This window comes from Neoarius graeffei, chromosome 25 (genome assembly GCF_027579695.1).
Source record: "Neoarius graeffei isolate fNeoGra1 chromosome 25, fNeoGra1.pri, whole genome shotgun sequence".
NCBI classification, from domain to species: domain Eukaryota; kingdom Metazoa; phylum Chordata; class Actinopteri; order Siluriformes; family Ariidae; genus Neoarius; species Neoarius graeffei.
The window spans coordinates 57,318,103-57,338,512 of record NC_083593.1 but is presented as its reverse complement, the minus strand read 5'-3'; the positions used below and the strand labels follow the sequence as shown (position 1 = coordinate 57,338,512).

Below are 20,410 nucleotides of genomic sequence, written 5' to 3'. Positions count from 1 at the left end.
TTGGCTGATGTCTCCACCTGCTGGTCAAACTAAGAAATTACAGAAATAAATTTTTAGATTTATATTATGATGACTGTAAAACTTCCCCAGGTTTCCTCTTGAGTGGTTAATAAGAGCTATCCATCCATCCCTCCATCCATCTATGAGCTGCATGTGACAGGGGTTTCATTTTCAGGTAGGAAAAGTTCATTCTCATGCATTGCTCAACTACATGACTATAACATTAACATTTAAATATTATTTTTGGTATATTTATGATTGAAGTTTTATAGTTATAACTAGAATGAAATAAAATTAAACTGTTCATGAAAATTCATCTGTGTTGGTAAAAGACATAAATGATGGTTTCTTTGTGTTGAGATTAAAAAACAACAACACATCATTTAGAATTAAACTGGTTTCAGCCGAGTCAGACTCCAAATAATGATCGCAACGTGTTCAGCTGGTGGAAAATTCAGGAATAAAAAAAAAACCTCTTCTTCTTCTTCTTCTTCAAATAATGAGCCTAACATTTAAATAGTTCATATAATAAACCCATGGATTTTTCCATCTCAGTGAACACACTTTAGGGCGGCACGGTGATGTAGTGGTTATCACTGTCGCCTCACAGCAAGAAGGTTCTGGGTTCGAGCCCAGCGGCCGACGGGGAGTTTGTGTGGAGTTTGCATGTTCTCTCCCCGTGTCTGTGTGGGTTTCCTCCGGGTGCTCCGGTTTCCTCCGCAGTCCAAAGACATGCGGTGAGGTTAACATGGGGGCGGCCTTGGGCTGAGGTTGGGCTGAAGTGCCCTTGAGCGAGGCACTGAACCCCCAACTGCTCCCCGGGCGCTGTAGCATAGCTGCCCACTGCTCTGGGTGTGTGTGTGTGTGTGTGCGCGCTCACTACTCACGTGTGTGTGTTCACTGCTTCAGATGGGTTAAATGCAGAGAAGAATTTCACAAGTGTATGTGTTGTGAATAAGGTTATTCTTATTCTACACTCAATTTACAAACAAACAAACAAAAAACCCTAAATCATCAGACAAATATTTATTCTGCAGGACAAGTAAAAATAAAAATTAAAAAGGTATAAAATAATTCTAATAATTTAATAAATTAAAAATGTCAGATATAGTTTTGAACGACAACTGAAAGAAAAGAAACTCACTCATGGACTCAAGCTTACTGTATTTTTATTTCCTGGAAAAAAGATTGAGAAACATGTCACACACTCATATGTACAGCACATAAGAAAGAAGACGCAAAAAAAAAAAAAAACAGCTTTAAACATGTTTTCAGTCCATCAGAGTCCCGTCCTCTATTTACACCACAAAATAAAGATCAGGTCAGTCAAACCTGGACAGGAGAACACTCCAAAAATATTTAAAAATGACTCTGAGTGTGAGTTTGCACCAACATGGACTGAATTTATCCTGGAGTTTATGAAAAAGTGTTTACGCCTTCATGGTATTCAGTTAAACTAAACCCTAAGTGATAAATCTGGTCCTGTGTAAAATATGAAATATATTCATGACAACTTTCTAATGTTGGTTATTTTCTGTTGTTTTTTTTAAACATTGTTTTAATCCATCCATCCATCCATTATCTGTAGCCGCTTATCCTGTTCTACAGGGTCGCATGTGAGCTGGATCCTATCCCAGCTGAGTATGGGTGAGAGGCGGGGTTCACCCTGGACAAGTCACCAGATCATCACAAGGTTGACACACAGAGACACACAACCATTCACACTCATATTCCATTATTGTAATTTTATTTTTTATTTTTTTACTCCAGTTTCTTCTGCAGCATCTGTGAGAATTTCATTTTACAAGATTTATTTATATGAGATGTATTAGGTTTAAAAAATTCAACCTTTTCCCCTTTTTTTTAAAATAAACTTTTTTTAATCCATGTTGGTGCAAATTCTCCTGCCTCTTTTGCTCTGTCTAGTTTTTTCCCCCTTGAATTTTTTTTTTTGCTTGCTGTACAGAGCCCTCTTCTGGCTGGAAGTGGAATTGCATACAGAGCCTCCGTTCCTCCACCTTCAGATCTCAAATTGCTTCTTTTTTTTTTTCCTTTTTATAAAAAAATTACCTGAAATAGAGCCTCCACAATGTGTTTTAATCCCCTGGGAATAAAGTTCAATAAACAGATGGTTAATGGTGGTGATCTGAGCGCTACTGAGAAATCAAGAATTCAAGAAATAAAGAATGAAATGCATTTGTATTTATCATCATCAGCTGGGGAAATAAGACTATAATAATATCAGGAAAGAGAATTACAGTAGGTAAAATCACATGGAGTCGGATTCACCTGAACACTGCTGGCTTTTAAAGTGAAGAAATAAAAATAAGGAGAGCGAACAGCGGTTCTTTCACTCACTAAACAAAGACTGTTTATTTGTTTAAAAAAAGTCTAATTTTTTTAGGTTATGTTTATTTCAGGGTTGCAGTGTGGCACATGCGCTGAGACGGAGCAGAGAAATTAAAACCGTCCATGAATATAAATTAAATTATTATTATAACGTCCAAAATAGAGCACAAAGGAAATTCACACAGTCCAGTTATTACACTGGACTTTAACCTGAAGACCTCACACACACACACACACACACACACACACACACACACACACACACACACACACACACACACACACACACTTCTGTAAAATGGAGAAAATGAAAACATACTCAAACACACATCTCTTTACACTCTTCACAGTTTCTCTCCAGCCTTCACACTCGGTAAAGCCGTGACAGGAGGAAAGGAGCAACATGCAGAACGTCCACGTCAGAGTATCAGTCCACACAGGAGATCTTCAGAGAGGAGCTTCAATGAGCGCCACTGAGAGTGAGATCTTTAAAAGGAATCTGGGGAGAAGCTTTAACAGGAATCAGAGATAGCGAGAGAGAGAGAGAGAGAGAGAGAGAGAGAGAGAGAGAGAGAGAGAGAGAAAGCTCTTCAACAAATCTTCGGCAGGAACCAGAGTGAGATCCTGATGTGATCTTTGAGAGGAACTAAAAGGGTGAGATCTTTTCCCAACAGATCTTGAATAAGATTTGTGGTGAGAACTTCAACTGGAACCAGGGTGAGATCTTTAACAGGACCTACGTTGAGAGGTGAGATCTTCAACAGATATTTGATGGAAACCAGAGTGAGATCTTCAACAGGAACCATTGTAAAATGGCTCCCAGGAGTTTTTGTTCTTCAACAGATCTTTAATAGTGACCAGGATGAAGGCTAAACTCTTCCAAAGAGATCCTCAACAGATCCAGAACCAGGGTGAGATCTTTCTCAAGATCACCAACAAGGACCAGGAACCAGGCTGAGATCATCAAGAGATCACCAACAGGAACCCGTCTTTTTTTATTTTTTGTGGTGAGATCTCCAGCAGGAACCAGGATGAGGTCCAGGGTGTGAACCCACTCTACACACTCACCCACAGGCCATGCTGAGATCTCCACCATCTCCACAGCTTTGGCTACTGAGTGTGCGTCGGTTGCCACATATTGCTCCTTGTACGCAGAAGTCAAAATAAACCCATAAAAATAATAATAAAATGTATACAAATGAGATTTTTGTGAAGGAAGTGGTGACTGAGATTTGGCAACAGACATTTATATGTTGGATGAGCGACTGAGTGATGTCTCTCTGAGTGTCCCGGGGCGATGGAGTGATGATCATGCACACGGAGATGTTTCTCAATCCCTCATCTCCAAAGTCAGAAAAGAGATTTTGGTGTCAGGATTTTAAACTCCGCCCCTGCTGAAGTTCTGCGTTCCGTATGAAACGAGGCGCCATCCCGTCTGGATAAACCACGCCCCCTTTTGTGCCTTATTCGCAGGTTGGATTTGATTTGTTCCATTTCCTCTGTCTTTATAAAGGTCTCTGCCAAAGGTGGGACAGACAGCAAGGTTCGGACACTACCAATGTGCCAGACGGGGGTGGCGGGTGGTGCTAGAGCTCGCTGTGGCGTACAGGAGGCTCCAGCTTGTGCGAAAGCGCCGTGAGGACTTTGTCGAACTTCTCGTAGCGTTCACTCTGACTGCCCTCGGAACCTCGGCTTCCCCAGAGCAGCCTCATCTGGAATTCTGTGCAGAAGATCTCCGACACGTCCTCTCTCTCCTGGAAATCTGCAACACACACACACACACTTAAGTGAAAGTCTTTGTTTTTCTCCCTGTATCAATTCTGTATTCTTTGTTTGCCTTCCGAGTAGCCTTTTAAGGAAATGGGTGTGGCTATATTACTATTCCATCTGGAGGCGGAGCTATTATACATTTATAAACTTGAAATAAAGAAACTATGTAAATTTATAGCATTACCTTTCAGCAAATCACATTTCCCCCCATGTTACCTATTAACACTTTAACTCATTATTTAATCAATTGTTACCTAATATAGCTTTAAAATAATTAAAACTTTTAGCAACAGAAATTAAATTCATATCTCGAATATAAAAAATGTGTACATATCATTATGATAATTCAAAGTTTAACAAAACCATTCACAGCTTCATTAAACTCCAGGAAAATTGGGAAAAACCTGGAATTTCTTGATTTAACAATCAAGAAGATGATGATCTGAAGATGACTTATTATTACTACATATTTGTTCATGAATAATTAATAATACTAATTTATGCATATTTATAGAAGTAAAAAATGTTTTAATAATTATTTTACTGTGTTACCCTAAAGTCAATATGGGATGAGGAAGGCTTTGTAAATAATAAATGTTTTCTTAATGGAAAAATATTTTTAAAAAATATTTTAAATGTATTTTTTTCACATTTTTGTAAATATTTTCAGTATAAAAAAATCAAGATAATTAAACATATTAATACAGATGTGATTTTTTTAAAAAAGTAAACAAAATTAAGAATTAAAATATTGATTTTACATAAAATGTGATTAAAATGAAATAAAAATGAATTAATTGATTGAGCTCTACTAGATGGGCATGGTGTGTGTGTGTGTGTGTGTGTGTGTGTGTGTGTGTGTGTGTGTGTGTGTGCTGTTTATAGGAACATGGCATTGCGTGAATTAATAGATTTAAATAAAACTCTAGTCTAAACCCTAACGCGTACCGTGGAGCTTGCTCTCGGCGTTGGTGCGGTACAGGCCTCCATGGTGTGCAATGCTGCGTGCCGCCTCTAGGTGGTTCATGACCACGTCCACTCCACATTCTGAAGTATCCCACGGCTCTGACCCCTCCCCCACAGTCACGCCCTTTTCCAAAAGACACAGCACGGGCACCACGTGTGGGAAAGACGTACTGGACAGTACAGAGCTCTCTGAGATACGAACACACACACACACACACACACAGGTCATATGACAAAAACAGTTTTAATACGATTGCAATATAAAGATGAAAGATTATCCACAAAAACATACAGCCCTATTCAGACGGGATTCATTTCTCTACATGACTCTGTAGTAATTTTTTTTTGACACGTTTCCTTCGTGACAGAAGTCTCACATCCAAAAAGTAATTAAATTAACACAGGATGGATGAGTTTGTCTACAAACCCAGATGACTGCATCATCAGGGTCATGCGATCATATTTAACTATTTGGCTGCATCCAGCGTTACTTTATTAAACACTGAATTGTACGGTAAAATAAAAAGTGTTCATTCAGTTATTTCTAGAAAGTGAAACATTTCAGAAAATTGCAGTGTAAGTGAATATAAAGTGACTTTACACCTGAACACAGGAAAAAAAAATTCCCAAAGTTAAAAGTATTTTCCTCAAAAATAGTTAATTTTGCTCTATTTTGAGTTTAGAGAGTAAAATTTGGAGGAAAATCAGCTCTTTCAAAAGAGTAACACTGACTCTGTAGAAAGGGACCAAATGTTATCTGGCGTCGAGTAAATTTTCTTCAGTTTGAGTAAATTTTACTCAGGCAAGTTTCCTGTGTAGCTGTTATAATAACATCATCTTTCCATTTTCTCCCCTCAATGATACTTAAAAAAAAACTATGTCTAGAAAAATAAAAATATTACAGTGAAGGAGAAAAATATTTTTTATAAAGCTGTAAAGAAATTACAAATATGTTTAAAAATAAAACACCGCTGTCGTGTGTGATCAGAGACGCTTTAGAAAATATTGTATGAGTATCTTTGGTGTGATTCAGATCTGGGCAGCGCTTCTGTATGTTCAGCAAACCAGCCAAGAGGCTAAAGACTTTAGACAGTTTTTTCCAAACGAACCGTGTAAGTTGAGTAATGCTGTTGAATGGAGATAATGTTTAGCTAAAAGATGACAAATAGATGTCAATTTAGTTAGTTAAGCTAGCTAGCTAACTTAGAGGCGGTAATAACTAGTTACATTTACTCCGTTACATTTACTTGAGTAACTTCTTGGATAAATTGTACTCTTAAGAGTTGTTTTGTTGCAAAATACGTTTTACTTTTACTTGAGTAATATTATTCTAAAGTAACAATACTCTTACTTGAGTAACATTACTATTTTGGCTACTCTAAGATTACTCACTTCTGGGTAAAAAATAAGAATATAAATGTATTTGTGTTCCTTTGACTGTTATTTTTGTAAAGATTTAACTTATTTTTGTGGTAGTTAAAGTTTAAAGTACATGAATTTGCTGATTATTATTACGGTATTCCTAATTCTATTTCAAAATGTTGCTTTCCACATATTTTTTAATCTTTATTGCCACAATAGAAAGAGCAGGGTGAGAGAGGAGACACTGGACCAGAGACCAACAGGGATGATTATGCAGGGTCACAGGTGAGAAGAGAATATAACTAGCTATGTCACTACTACTATTCTTAATTCTATTTATAAATTTTATTTTATAGATTTAGACTTTAGATTTTGATAGTATATCATTTTAAAGAACTAAAGTCTGTTCCCTGGTGCTGTGCTGTTTGTGGTTATGTGGTTCTTTAGCTGCTAAGAAGAGGTGCAATTGAATGCGAGAGGATGATAAATCACTCAGTAGACCTCTGAACAATTTGTCCCCCTCACTTCTAAAATGATGGCCACGCCCCTGATAAAACTCAAACTTTAACTGTAACAATAAACAGAAATAATCCAAAGCCCCATTATGGTTTATGTGTGTTCTAATGCATTACCTGATCTGGAGTTTTAAGAGTTAGACTCATCCAAATTCAAAACTTCTGGAGGAAATAAAGTTAAATCTTCATTAAGTAAAACCTGAAGTATAAACTAATTTAAAGAAAAGGAGTTGGACATGACGTGGGCAGCACGGTGGTGTAGTGGCTAGTGCTGTTGCTTCACAGCAAGAAGGTCCGGGTTCGAGCCCCGTGGCCGGCGAGGGCCTTTCTGTGGGAGTTTGCATGTTCTCCCCGTGTCCGCGTGGGTTTCCTCCGGGTGCTCCGGTTTCCCCCACAGTCCAAAGACATGCAGGTTAGGTTAACTGGTGACTCTAAATTGAGCGTAGGTGTGAATGTGAGTGTGAATGGTTGTCTGTGTCTATGTGTCAGCCCTGTGATGACCTGGCGACTTGTCCAGGGTGTACCCCGCCTTTCACCCGTAGTCAGCTGGGATAGGATCCAGCTTGCCTGCGACCCTGTAGAACAGGATAAAGCGGCTACAGATAATGAGATGAGGAGTTGGACGTGATGAGGGGGACAGAATTAGACTGTGAATGAAATCAAACCGTGAGTGAGTTCGGCACTGTCGTAAAACTCGCCTGAAATATTTTACATCGTTTGTGATGGTTAATATGAACCATACAAAAGAAAAATACAATGAATGCCCGAATGAAATGAAGATTCACCACAGATATTTATTTTATTGAAGTATTTGATCACCATTTCTCCGATTTTGATGACTTTAATAATCTATAATTAGATATTATGACATGGTTATGTTTACACACACACACACACACACACACACACACACACACACACACACACACCTGCTGTACTCTGCTTTGCCAGAATTTCGTAAACAATAACATGGGTGGATCACTGAGGGGATTGAACTGGTTTTTGTTGGAACTTTATTGATGTAACTCTTGAATAATTACTATAAAAAAGGTGATTTTCATCAAATATTCAACTCGTCCCATCGGACAGGCAGATGAGGATTTGACCAAACGTTTGGTTGTCCCAGACAGTCAGACTACCATTCGTGTCGAGCTGTGTGTGCAAATTATCAGTGAATTGATTTTATATCAAAGAACACTAGAGCAAAGCTCTTACCATTAATTATTGGAAACATATATTTTAACTAAAACTAAGAAATAAAAAATTAGGTAATGAGTGAAAGTTTGTACTACACAGAAATGATTATCCATCTCAAATCTTCACCTTTGCCTTCATTTAAGCCCTTCATGAAGGGTTTGAGCTTCTTCTCATACAAGATGGCTCCCTCTGTGTGTCTCTGTCTCAGTGTCATCCATGTCTGGTCCAAGCGTGAGATCTGAAACACACACCATGTTAAACTGAAGTCCACCTGGTCTCAAGGCTCAGATGCTCCAGAAGAAATGATGTTTTAAGAGACTTATAAACTCTGTCTCTCCTCTGACCTGCGGGAGTTCGAGGGCTCTCATGATGGCGGCGAATCCGTACATATTTCCCATGGTGCTCTTGAGTTCTGCTGCCAGCTGGATGGTCTTGTAGAGCAGAGTGGCTCGTTCCTCCATATTGCCCGTACATCCCAGCAGGTCCACCGCCATCATTATGGACATGGTGTAGAACCTGCAGAGAAAAAAAACCAAAAACAAAACACAAGCAGAGCCGGACAGATGGCTATCAGGTCTCAGGTCAGGTCAGACCTTCTAGAATATTCTTTCTGACTAAAAGAACTGAATGGAACCTGCTGAGAGAACAGACAGCATCCTGAAACATTAAACTGACTCGTCTGAGTTGGTACAAAATCAACAACATAAACATAATGCAGCTTTATGCAAATTAGGTCCACCTACTATACTGTTTTTGGCCAATCAGAGTGAGGATAACAATTGAAAAAAGAAAAAAAAACTGACTAGGAAGAACTTTAATACACTTTGAAACAATTAGCATAAACAAGCAGCTGGATTTTTTACCTAATTATTAGCAACATTAGCATATCACAGTCCTAGAAAACAAAAGTTGCATTGTGATTACAATTTACAACTAGAAGACTACGATTGTTAACCTTCCAAATTATTGTTTTTCTGAGCATGGATGACAGAATGTCTTGTTTTTCTTGTATTATGATGATGTATTTTTGCCAAATTTGATTTGTATGAAGCTAATGCTTGCTAGCTAGCCTGTTAATAACAGTAAACAAGCTAGCTACATGCTTTGTACATGCTATCTATCTTTTTCTATCTGTCCTTCTTCAGGAATCCTTAAAGAGTCAAGAACACGACAACAGAGGGCCCTTTATTCCCCTCAAGGTTCCAAGCAGAACCCTTTAGAAAGCTGGAACTGTGAATGATCCAAAACATTGTAGAAAAATCATGTTAAATAAAGCTATAAAATAGCAAAAAATAATTTCAGATGGTTTGTTTTGCCAGAAAAACACACATTTGATATGGTCTAATATGTGACGAGTCATGGAATCCACGGACACATGTCGGCCAAAATGAATCCGAGAAAATCGCAAAAGAAGCATTAATTAATTAATGCTTCTTTTGCGATTTTCTCGGATTCGTTTTGGCCGACATGTGTCCGTGGATTCCATGACTCGTCACATATTGTTTTTCTTACATTTTTATTTTAATTTTTTATTTATAGTAAGATTTCTCAGAAAGCCTGTCAGATTAGCTGATGTTAGTCAGCTAGGTAACATCATCAATTAAGATGTAATATGACTTTAAATCCTTAGAAATATTCTGTTGGTTACTCCAGATTAGTTAGTTGTCTAGCATGAGCAGTGGAAATCATAAATATTAAATAATGATTATGACTTAAAAATAAAATCCTGTCAGATTACCTAATGATAGCCAGCTAACAGCATTAGCAGTACAAATGACAAATATTTATGGATTTATAGTAACTTAAAAACCCTCAGATGTTTTGTCAAATTAGCTCATGTTAGCCAGCTAACCTAGTTAGCCTAGCTTCAGGATTGAAAATCATGAACATAATATGGCTTTTAAAAATCATACTGTTAGCTAATATTAGCAGTGAAGATTAGCAGTGATGTACTTATGACAAGTTAGCCAGTTATCTAGCACAAGCAGTGAAGATCATTTAAAATAAATAAATAAATAAATAAATAAATAAAAAGGAAATCCTCAGAAATCCTGTCAGGTGTTTTTAATGATAGCCAACAAGTGGTACAAATTATAATATAACTTCTCATTCCATTATCTGTAGCCGCTTTATCCTGTTCTACAGGGTCGCAGGCGAGCTGGATCCTATCCCAGCTGACTACGGGTGAAAGGCGGGGTACACCCTGGACAAGTCGCCAGGTCATCACAGGGCTGACACATAGACACAGACAACCATTCACACTCACATTCACACCTACGCTCAATTTAGAGTCACCAGTTAACCTAACCTGCATGTCTTTGGACTGTGGGGGAAACCGGAGCACCCGGAGGAAACCCACGCGGACACGGGGAGAACATGCAAACTCCGCACAGAAAGGCCCTCGCCGGCCACGGGGCTCGAACCCGGACCTTCTTGCTGTGAGGCGACAGCGCTAACCACTACACCACCATGCCGCCACAATAATATAACTTATGAATATAATTAAAAATCCTCAGAAATCTAGTCTGGTTAGCTCATGTTAGTCAGCTAGCTAGCATCAGTAGTAAAGATGAATACTGAGGACTTTAAAAATCCTGTCAGAGTGCTTCATGTTAGCAAACTAGCTAACAAAATCTATGGAAATTAATTTGCATATATGAATGCTAATAACTTCCTTGTTTCTACTTCTATATATGGAGTTAGAAGGCTCTTATTTCCATATATAGATACAGGGAGACTCAGGGACATGCCATGTATATGCCTTTACATGCCTGTGTGTGTGTGTGTGTGTGCGCGCGCGTGCTACCTCTCAAGCAGGTCCAGTCTCAGCTGATGGCCATGTGGTAGAGTCACCAACTCCAGCCCTGAACCCACTCCCATCATCCTTTGCATCTCCTTGGTAACGCCCAGTATCCTAGCAACCTGCACAGAGCCACACGGTTGCCACAGGAATGTTTAATCTCAGGCTCGCTATTCAAATTTATTCAAACGTTCATTACCAGCAACAGTTAATTAATATGTAATTTGGGCCTTACTGCATAAAGACTGCTTTAATCTGATTGGATGGTGGCAGAATTGGAGGAAGGAAGTGGGCATGTCTTCTGCGTGGATGTTAACAGGAGACGACTGAACATATGTAAGTTTGCAGAACTGTGAAATGTTGGAATGTTAAAGGTACATTCACTGGTTCCAGGTGTGTGTGTGTGTGTGTTTATCTGAATTTCACGTTTTATTGACAGGTTAGCAAACATGGCTTCTGAAACGCATCAGAACATATAATTAAAGGATTCTACATAAAGAAATACACAAGCAACAAAAATGCTAATTTTACTAATGATGAATGAAAGCTAGTAGCTATTCATTAGCATAATTAGCTTAATTATTATTCATGAATAGTGAAGCAGAAATGCTCTATATCTCTGGTGTGCACATTTTTTGCAGCGGTTCCTCAAACATTTAACACTGTTTATGTGAAAGTAGCTCTGTTTGTAGCTGATGCTGCATTCGAAATAAAAGTTTCTACTTGAAGGTTCTGATTTATGACGACATATTTTACTGTCTGAAGTCCACTCTAACTTTTTAACTACTTTCCTTTTAAGGTCATTGCTTCCTGTTTCATTTAAACCCTGACTTTTTCCACTGTAGGGTTGTACTTGGTTCTTGTTTCCTACTTTCCCTATTTGGTCACAACTTCCTTTTCCCATTACTTCACTCTCCCAGGTGACTGGTTCCTCCAGGTACTGCTTGGTTTTCTGTTTCCTTTGTGAAGTTTAATGTATTTATTTATTGAGCTGTTTGTGTTTGATGCAAATCTGAATAAATAAAATCAAACCCCTAATTGTATAAACCTTCTTAGGTTAGACGTGCATGTGTGTGTGTGTGTGTGTGTGTGTGTGTGAGAGAGAGAGAGATCTACCACTCCGATTAAACGTTATAAAGACTTTTTAACATTTCTCTTTGTCTTGTTTTCGTACCGTGCAGTCAGTTTTGGTGATGTGTTTGGCCGCTGTTTTAGGATCCACTTCAGCCAGCAGTTCCTTCACCCTCTTCAACACCCCCATTTCCAGGGGCTTATTCTCTGCAGGAAGCAGGGTCGATTGGTACCGCCCGGGTCTGAAGCATGAACTACTCTCCATGAGAGGCAGGGTGAAGCTCTCGCCTCCATCACTGGGGGTGGAGCCTGGCACTCGGCTCTCCTCCACCCTCAGCCTCTCCACGTAGCTCTTAGAGGGAGGTGTTGGGGGCTGGCCTGGTCTCAGCTCGCAATAACTGCCTCCTCCTTCTGAGCCATCTGAGGGGTAGCTGTGAGCGTTGGGAGGCGTGTCTGAGCACGGGACATTGTTACTGGAGGAGGAAGGGGAGAGGTGGGGCTCGCTGGAGCGTCGCATCACCGGTGAAGGTGGAATGACGGCCAAGACACGCCCACCTGAGCCATGTCTGTGACGGGAAACTAGGGAAGGAAGGAAGCGAGAGAAGGAAAGTTATCAGTGAGAGATAAAGTGAGAAAGACGGAGAAAGAGTAAGAAAGACAGAGAGACATAAACAGATAAAGGGAGAGATTAAGAGACAAGAAATAAAGCGAGACAGACAGATGGAGACAGTCACAAAGAGACTGAGAAAGGGACAGAGAGAGAAAGATAATTAAAGAAACAAGTAGACAGACAGAGACAATGTCTGAGAGACAGAAACAGAAAGACAAAAAAACTAATAAAGCTAGAGAGAGAGAGACAGAGCAGGGATGCAGCTTGTGTGTGTGTGTGTTTACGTACTGGAGGTGTAGGCAGGAGAGAGAGGAGCTTCTCCTACAGGGGACAGAGGACAGCGCATCTCCTGGATCTGGTCCATACTGTGCGCACAGTTCCTCATGGCATCTTTATGGTGAACTGTGGATGGACTGGTGACACACACACACACACACACACACACACACACACACACACACACACACACACACACACATTAAAAACACAAGGTAGCATACTCTTTCTTCATATTACATCTTCTATCCTGTGTGGTGAAGCTACGACTAGCATGACACACGTCTAGCTAAACTCGTGCTGCTACGAGACTAAACGAGCTCGTGACACATTCAGTGCTCGGGTCAGACGCAATGCATGCTGGGACTTGAAGTGCAAAAACAATCACTGTGGAGAGAAGAGTGAGAATGAGGGACAGGTCTATACTAGAACACACACACATGCACACACACACGCACACACACGCGCACACACACACACACACACACACCAGCTGCATCCCTGCTCCGTCTTCACTTTGGTGTCTGACACTCGAGAGTCAGCCGCTTCACTCGACTCGCCATCGCTGATGACGCAGGATGGATTACAAATTTTATTAGTCGAAGAACAAGAAGTCATACTTTTTATCCATTTATAGTTACATGTAATGTTTGTGAAACAAATTAGCTCCTGTTCTCACTTACGTTATAGCAGCTATAATCAGTTGTTCCCTCACCAGCCTCTATAAACCTGTTCATCTTCATAATCATTGTTTTCTCCCTCGCTCACCTGTGTGGGATGAGCTTCTCGGTGGTCAGGCCGTCCGTCATGGTGACGCTGCGTCTCTTGATGTGCGCTCCCCGCTGAGCAGATGGTGAATGTGACCCTGATTTCCCGCTTGCCAGGGCAAACGTGGCCTCCAGGTACCTGAGGGGCAGTGTGCGGTTGACCGGGCACAGCAGCTGAGCACCGGAGCGCGGGCACACGGGCCGGCCGGTGCCAGCGTGGTGCCGGATCAGTGCGGGCAGCGAGTCGAAGGTCTCATCCTCCAGGAGAAACTGTACCTTCGTCTGTCCGCTCTTCACCAGAACCTTACCGATGCGGCAGTGCACCACTTCCTGCTGCCAGCGACACGTGATCACATAATCACCTGCATTGGCCAGAGAGTCTCGCACCAGGAAATCCCCGCTGCGCAGAACCAGCGTCTCCGACACCTGCAGGTTTACATGTGATATGCTATAAATGTGTGGAAATGGGAAAATCCTTACAGCTGGAAAAGCAATGATTTAAATCACAACAATTATCAACCTTCTGAGTAATTCCTTCATCAGCTTCATCATTTCTTAATTTATTATGTTCAATGCATTATAAAATAATAAACATTATATTACAGTATAATAGATATAATCTAAATATATAATATATAGTAATATAATTAGCTATAATATAATAATAATTATTATTATGATTATCATTTATCTGGCACAAAGGCATGCCTCCTTTTGGACAGGCACCAAGGCCACACCTACTTTAGTAAGATAGGCAGGCACAGAGGCCACACCTTCTTTAATAAGACAGTCAGGCACATAGGCCACACCTTCTTTAGTAAGACAGTCAGGCACATAGGCCAAAAGAAAAAGCAAAGAAAGAAAGCACAACTTTATTCATCACACACTTGTGAAATTTCCTCTCTGCATTTAACCCATCTGAAGCAGTGAGCACACACATGTACACACACGTGAGCAATGAGCACACACACACATACCCAGAGCAGTGGGCAGCCATGCTAACAGCGCCCGGGGAGCAATCGGGAGTTAGATGCCTCGCTCAAGGGCACCTCAGCCCAAGGCCGTCCCATATTAACCTAACCGCATGTCTTTGGGGGAAACCAGAGCACCCGGAGGAAACCCACGCAGACACGGGGAGAACACGCAAACTCCACACAGAAAGGCCCTCGCCAGCTGCTGGGTTTGAACCCAGAACCTTCTTGCTGTGAGACAACAGTGCTAACCACAACACCACCGTGCCACCACACCTTCTTTAATAAGGCAGTCAGGCACAGAGGCCACACCTTCTTTAGTAATACAGTCAGGCACATAGGCCACACCTTCTTTAATAAGACAGTCAGGCACAGAGGCCACACCTTCTTTACTAATACAGTCAGGCACATAGGCCACACCTTCTTTAATAAGGCAGTCAGGCACAGAGGCCACACCTTCTTTACTAATACAGTCAGGCACATAGGCCACACCTTCTTTAATAAGGTAGTCAGGCACAGAGGCCACACCTTCTTTAGTAATACAGTCAGGCACATAGGCCACACCTTCTTTAATAAGGCAGTCAGGCACAGAGGCCACACCTTCTTTAGTAATACAGTCAGGCACATAGGCCACACCTTCTTTAATAAGACAGTCAGGCACAGAGGCCACACCTTCTTTAGTAATACAGTCAGGCACAGAGGCCACACCTTCTTTACTAATACAGTCAGGCACATAGGCCACACCTTCTTTAATAAGACAGTCAGGCACAAACGCCACACCTCCTTTATATTTTGTCTAATAGACACACATTTCCTTTGGAATGACAGGTACAGAGGCCACACCTCCTTTATTGAAGCTGACAGACACCGAGAGGCCACACCTCTTTCACAGGCCCCAAACTCAAGCCTCGAATCTTTGAACTAACAGAAACACAGAGGCCACGCCTTCTTCACTGGGAGTGACAACCACTGAGACCACGCCCCTTTCTTTAGAATAACATATCCATAGGCCATGCCTCCTTACTTGGAGTGACAGAGACATAGGCCACACCTCTTCAACTCAATTTTTCCCCCAAATGCACTGGTTTGAATGAATGAAGTCATGTCATAAATATTGGCACCCCTTCCTCACCATCCTAAGCGCTGCAGCTATAAAGTGTAAACCAGAACTCTCCACCAGAGGGCGATGTGAGCGTGGCGCTTTACATTTTACTGCAGCATCATGAGCAGTTCAGGCTGAAAGAGGAGGATGTGGAGATTCCTTTCTTCCAGCTGGACTAACACCAACACACAGATGGCTGTAGTCACACCACAGACAGCGTGGGCAGCTAACAGAGTGCTTTATGCTAACTAGCTCACGCGCGCACACACACACACACACACACACACATGATTAGGCTAATATCACAATACACTACATCAGTGTTTGCCTGTTAGTCTCTAATCCAAAGCTGCACATACTGAAAATATACAAACACATAAACGTGCATGGACAAGTAATTAGTCAGGATAGAGAATTAGGATATATTTTACAAAAAGTATGCTCGCACAGAAATGAACCTCAGCGTGGGTAAATTTTTCCTAAAGCAATAATAATTCAGACAAAATTAAAATTTGCAACTTTATCCCAACTGCACTCAGCTTTTATTTATTTATTTATTCATTTATTCATAAAGTTCTGTATGTTTTTTTTACCCTGAATCTTTAAAATAATGTTACAGATTAAAATGTTACAGATTGGGCAGCTCGGTGGTGTAGTGGTTAGCGCTGTCGCCTCACAGCAAGAAGGTTCTGGGTTCGAGCCCCGTGGCCTGCGAGGGCCTTTCTGTGTGGAGTTTGCATGTTCTCCCCGTGTCTGCGTGGGTTTCCTCCTGGTGCTCCGGTTTCCCCCACAGTCCAAAGACATGCAGTTAGGTTAACGTGGGGCAGCCTTGGGCTGAGGTGCCCTTGAGCGAGGTACCGAACCCCTGACTGCTCCCAGGGCGCTCTGGTGTGGCTGCCCACTGCTCTGAGTGTGTGTGTGTGTGTGTGTGTGTGTGTTCACTGCTTCAGATGGGTTAAATGCAGAGGATGGATTTCACTGTGCTTGAAGTGTGCATGTGACAAATAAAGGTTTCTTCTTTCTTCTTCTTAAAAAACATGCACAGATAAGATTCTTGTGACATACTATACTGACTTAAATAAAGTATTTACTTTATTTACTTAAAAATGTATTTATTTACATTTTTATCCTTTACTGTGTGTTTATTGATATTCTAATTGGTGATATATTTCTTTAGGTGTTAGAAAAGTACTAAATTTAGCACATGAAGAAATAAATAAAGAATATACTGTACACACACACACACACACACACACACACACACACACACACACACACACACAGACCTCTCGTGGGATGTGGCCATGGTACCAGCCATGGCTCCTCAAGTCACTGCTGCTGAGTTTGAGTTCCTCCTCCAGCTCCTTCCTCAACTTCTCTGGGGGAGACTCCAACAGGTACTTCTCCTTGGAGAACTAACACACACACACACACACACACACACACACACACACACACACACACACACACACACACATTATACACTGATAGTTAAAGTTCACAGAAATAATAACTTGTTATAGTTGAATGTGAACTCAAACACTGTGAGGACAAAATTTAAAAAGACAATAAATATTAATAGTGAAAATTGTAAACTGGAAGCAGACTGTTTTCCACACAGAAACCGTTGGGGGGAGGGGGGTGTTTACAAAGTTTTGCATTTGACTATAAGTAATGCTTTTTATTTTGAGCACCAAGTTTTTAAGTGGTTTATATTAAATGAATAAATGGTCAAACAAAGCTTTTATGTTGAAGCACATTAAAAATAACCAAGAACTGAAAATGAATTCAATAGAAATTTCTCTGAATTATCACAAATCATGATAAAAAATAAGAAGAATTTATAAACAAGCATTGTGTTTATTTGTTTTTTTAATCTGGATGCATATATAAATCTCCTAATGTTCTCATTTTAACAATTTTCCAGAGTTTATTGGTAAAATAAATTTTCTTAAAATTACATTTATGCATTTGGAACAAATTAACTAATAATTTTTTTTTTAAAAAACCAGATTTTATTGATATTTAATGATTTAATGATTTCAGTTTGATCCAACTTCACCTGAGATCATGGAAATTAAAGCAAAGATAAAAACAAATTGGTATTTAATTTTTTTTAAAGTGAGTATAGCACTCAGTCTAACAGAACATAAATACACTATAATTTTCATGTTGTGTTTATTTATATTTATATATTTAAGATTATATATTTATTCAAGATATATTCATATTTGATAGATATAAAATAAATACCAGACATGAATTAATTAGCAAAAAAAAATTTCTTTTGTTCTGTTAAAACATTTTTATTTGTATTGATTGATGTGATAAATTGATCCTATTTAATGTATTAAAGGTGTCTTTAATGAATCTCAAAGGTTTTCAGTCCAGTGAGGCAGAATCACAAACAGTAAAGTCAAAAGAAATTGAATCTAAACAGAAGGTTAAAGAAAAGTGCAATTAAAGGGGCCATCTCCACCTTCTCCAAGCCCCATCTGTGGGTTTAGTTTCCGTCTGTTCCTCTGTGTCTTAAAGCTCCTCCCCCTCTCGCTCGCTCACCTCACTGAATTCCACACATTCACTCTCACTGACCTCCTCCAAATCCATCTCAAACCTTTAATCCATCTATGGGTCACATGTGGACATTTCAAACACAATACTGCTGATATTTTCTTTCCCTTGTAGCTGCCTGCGAGACATCTGAGACCGGTTCTGGTCTGTTATAACGGAATAACCAAACACACCCAGAACGGACCAGATGAAAGAATTTAAAATCAAACTCCTCTGATAAAATATCTTCAGTTTCCTGTTACAGTCTCAGATCCATGGCTGAGGATGAAGCCGCGTTGTTACGGATTGTTTTTCAAACGTGACACAGTGGAATACTGATGGCATCGAAAATGGCGACTCATTACTGAGAGCAGAGGATTCTGGGAAGAGCGAGTCGAAACCTCTCAGATCCTCTGCATGTAAATCAGGAAAGTGATAAATAAAAACTTCACGCAGTTCATCATCACTTCTGTTCTCACCGAATACACACAGATCCGAGCTTTAAATATCTCCTTTATCACACACACACACACACACACACACACACACACACACACACACACACACACACAAGCTCAGACAGTCTGATGTATTTTGTAACTTACTCTTGTCATACAGATACAGTGGGAACAATAACAGATGAGAGAGAGAGAGACAGACAGACAGACAGACAGACAGACAGACAGACGGAGAGTGAGTCTGAGGACAATAGATGCTTTGTGTCTTTCATCTGAGATTAAGTTCAGGCACACTGTCAGAGTGAAAGACCACAACATCAAATAACACACACACACACACACCATACACACACACAGCCTGCTTTGTGTTCAAGGAGAGAATGACTGCAACAGTGGGATTAAAGATTATTATTATTATTATTATTATTATTATTATTATTATTATTATTATTATTATCTGGAAACTTTACACTGAATAAAGTGACTTTAAGATAAAAGTCTTAGCTATGTTTGTGTTATTTGATATAACGATATACTCTCATTACATTAAATATTTCTGAAATAAATACAAAATTAAGAACTACGATTAAAAATAAACATTATTCATCAGCCCTAAAATACAATACAGTAATACAAAATACAATAATGCAAGAAATATAATAAAATATAAATATAGAACAAACACAAAATAATTTGCTTTATGTTTATAATTACTGTGTGTAAGAAAATCTAATAGACACATAATAATATTTATATAATTATAATTATTAATAATTAATAATATACTAAAGAAAAAAATATTCTTTTTATTAAAACAGTATTAAAGTGGGTGGCACGGTGGTGTAGTGGTTAGCGCTGTCGCCTCACAGCAAGAAGGTCCGGGTTCGAGCCCCGTGGCCGGCGAGGGCCTTTCTGTGTGGAGTTTGCATGTTCTCCCCGTGTCCGCGTGGGTTTCCTCCGGGTGCTCCGGTTTCCCCCACAGTCCAAAGACATTCAGGTTAGGTTAACTGGTGACTCTAAATTGACCGTAGGTGTGAATGAGAGTGTGAATGGTTGTCTGTGTCTATGTGTCAGCCCTGTGATGACCTGGCGACTTGTCCAGGGTGAACCCCGCCTTTCGCCCGTAGTCAGCTGGGATAGGATCCAGCTCGCCTGCGACCCTGTAGAACAGGATAAAGCGGCTACAGATAATGAGATGCGATGAGATGAGTATTAAAGTGACAGAATTATTGAATATATTAATATTTAACATACTAAATTTAACCACAAATGATATCTCAAGTGTTTTGGTTATTGTTATTAATTGCAATTTCTACATTTATAATTTGAAAATAAATAATAAAAATAGATTCTAAAATTATAATCCTGACAGAAATATTTCATAATTTCAAACTGAGAAATAAGTCAAAACTACTGTAACACTGGAGCTCTGTGTGTGTGTGTGTGTGTGTGTGTGTGTGTGTGTGTGTGTGTGTGTGTGTGTGTGTGTGTAAAAAACAGCAGCAGGGTCAAGTGGATGAAGTTATTGCTTTTGCCCTCATGTCCCGGGGGAATGGGAGCACGTCCGTCCACACACTCCGTCCCTGTGTAATCTCATACTGCGGTAATTGACTTTGGCCGCTGAGAGGAGACACACGCAGGGAGTT

The 20,410-nt window shown here is 40.0% G+C and overlaps 1 protein-coding gene across 2 annotated transcripts in view; it reads right to left on the bottom strand.

Annotated features, from left to right (window-relative positions):
• Positions 1-1,152: 1,152 nt before the first annotated feature.
• Positions 1,153-20,410, bottom strand: part of sh2d3ca (SH2 domain containing 3Ca) — a 70,911-nt gene continuing 51,653 nt past the window's right edge. For both annotated transcript variants that reach the window (XM_060908938.1, XM_060908939.1), the window contains exons 4-12: positions 17,043-17,171; positions 13,685-14,109; positions 12,929-13,053; positions 12,134-12,609; positions 10,966-11,081; positions 8,504-8,675; positions 8,286-8,397; positions 5,068-5,274; positions 1,153-4,111 (exon numbers count right to left, since the gene is read on the bottom strand). In XM_060908938.1, the coding sequence (XP_060764921.1) occupies positions 3,936-4,111; positions 5,068-5,274; positions 8,286-8,397; positions 8,504-8,675; positions 10,966-11,081; positions 12,134-12,609; positions 12,929-13,053; positions 13,685-14,109; positions 17,043-17,171 (1,938 nt within the window). In that variant the 3' untranslated portion in view covers positions 1,153-3,935. The remainder of the gene's footprint in view (positions 4,112-5,067; positions 5,275-8,285; positions 8,398-8,503; positions 8,676-10,965; positions 11,082-12,133; positions 12,610-12,928; positions 13,054-13,684; positions 14,110-17,042; positions 17,172-20,410) is intronic.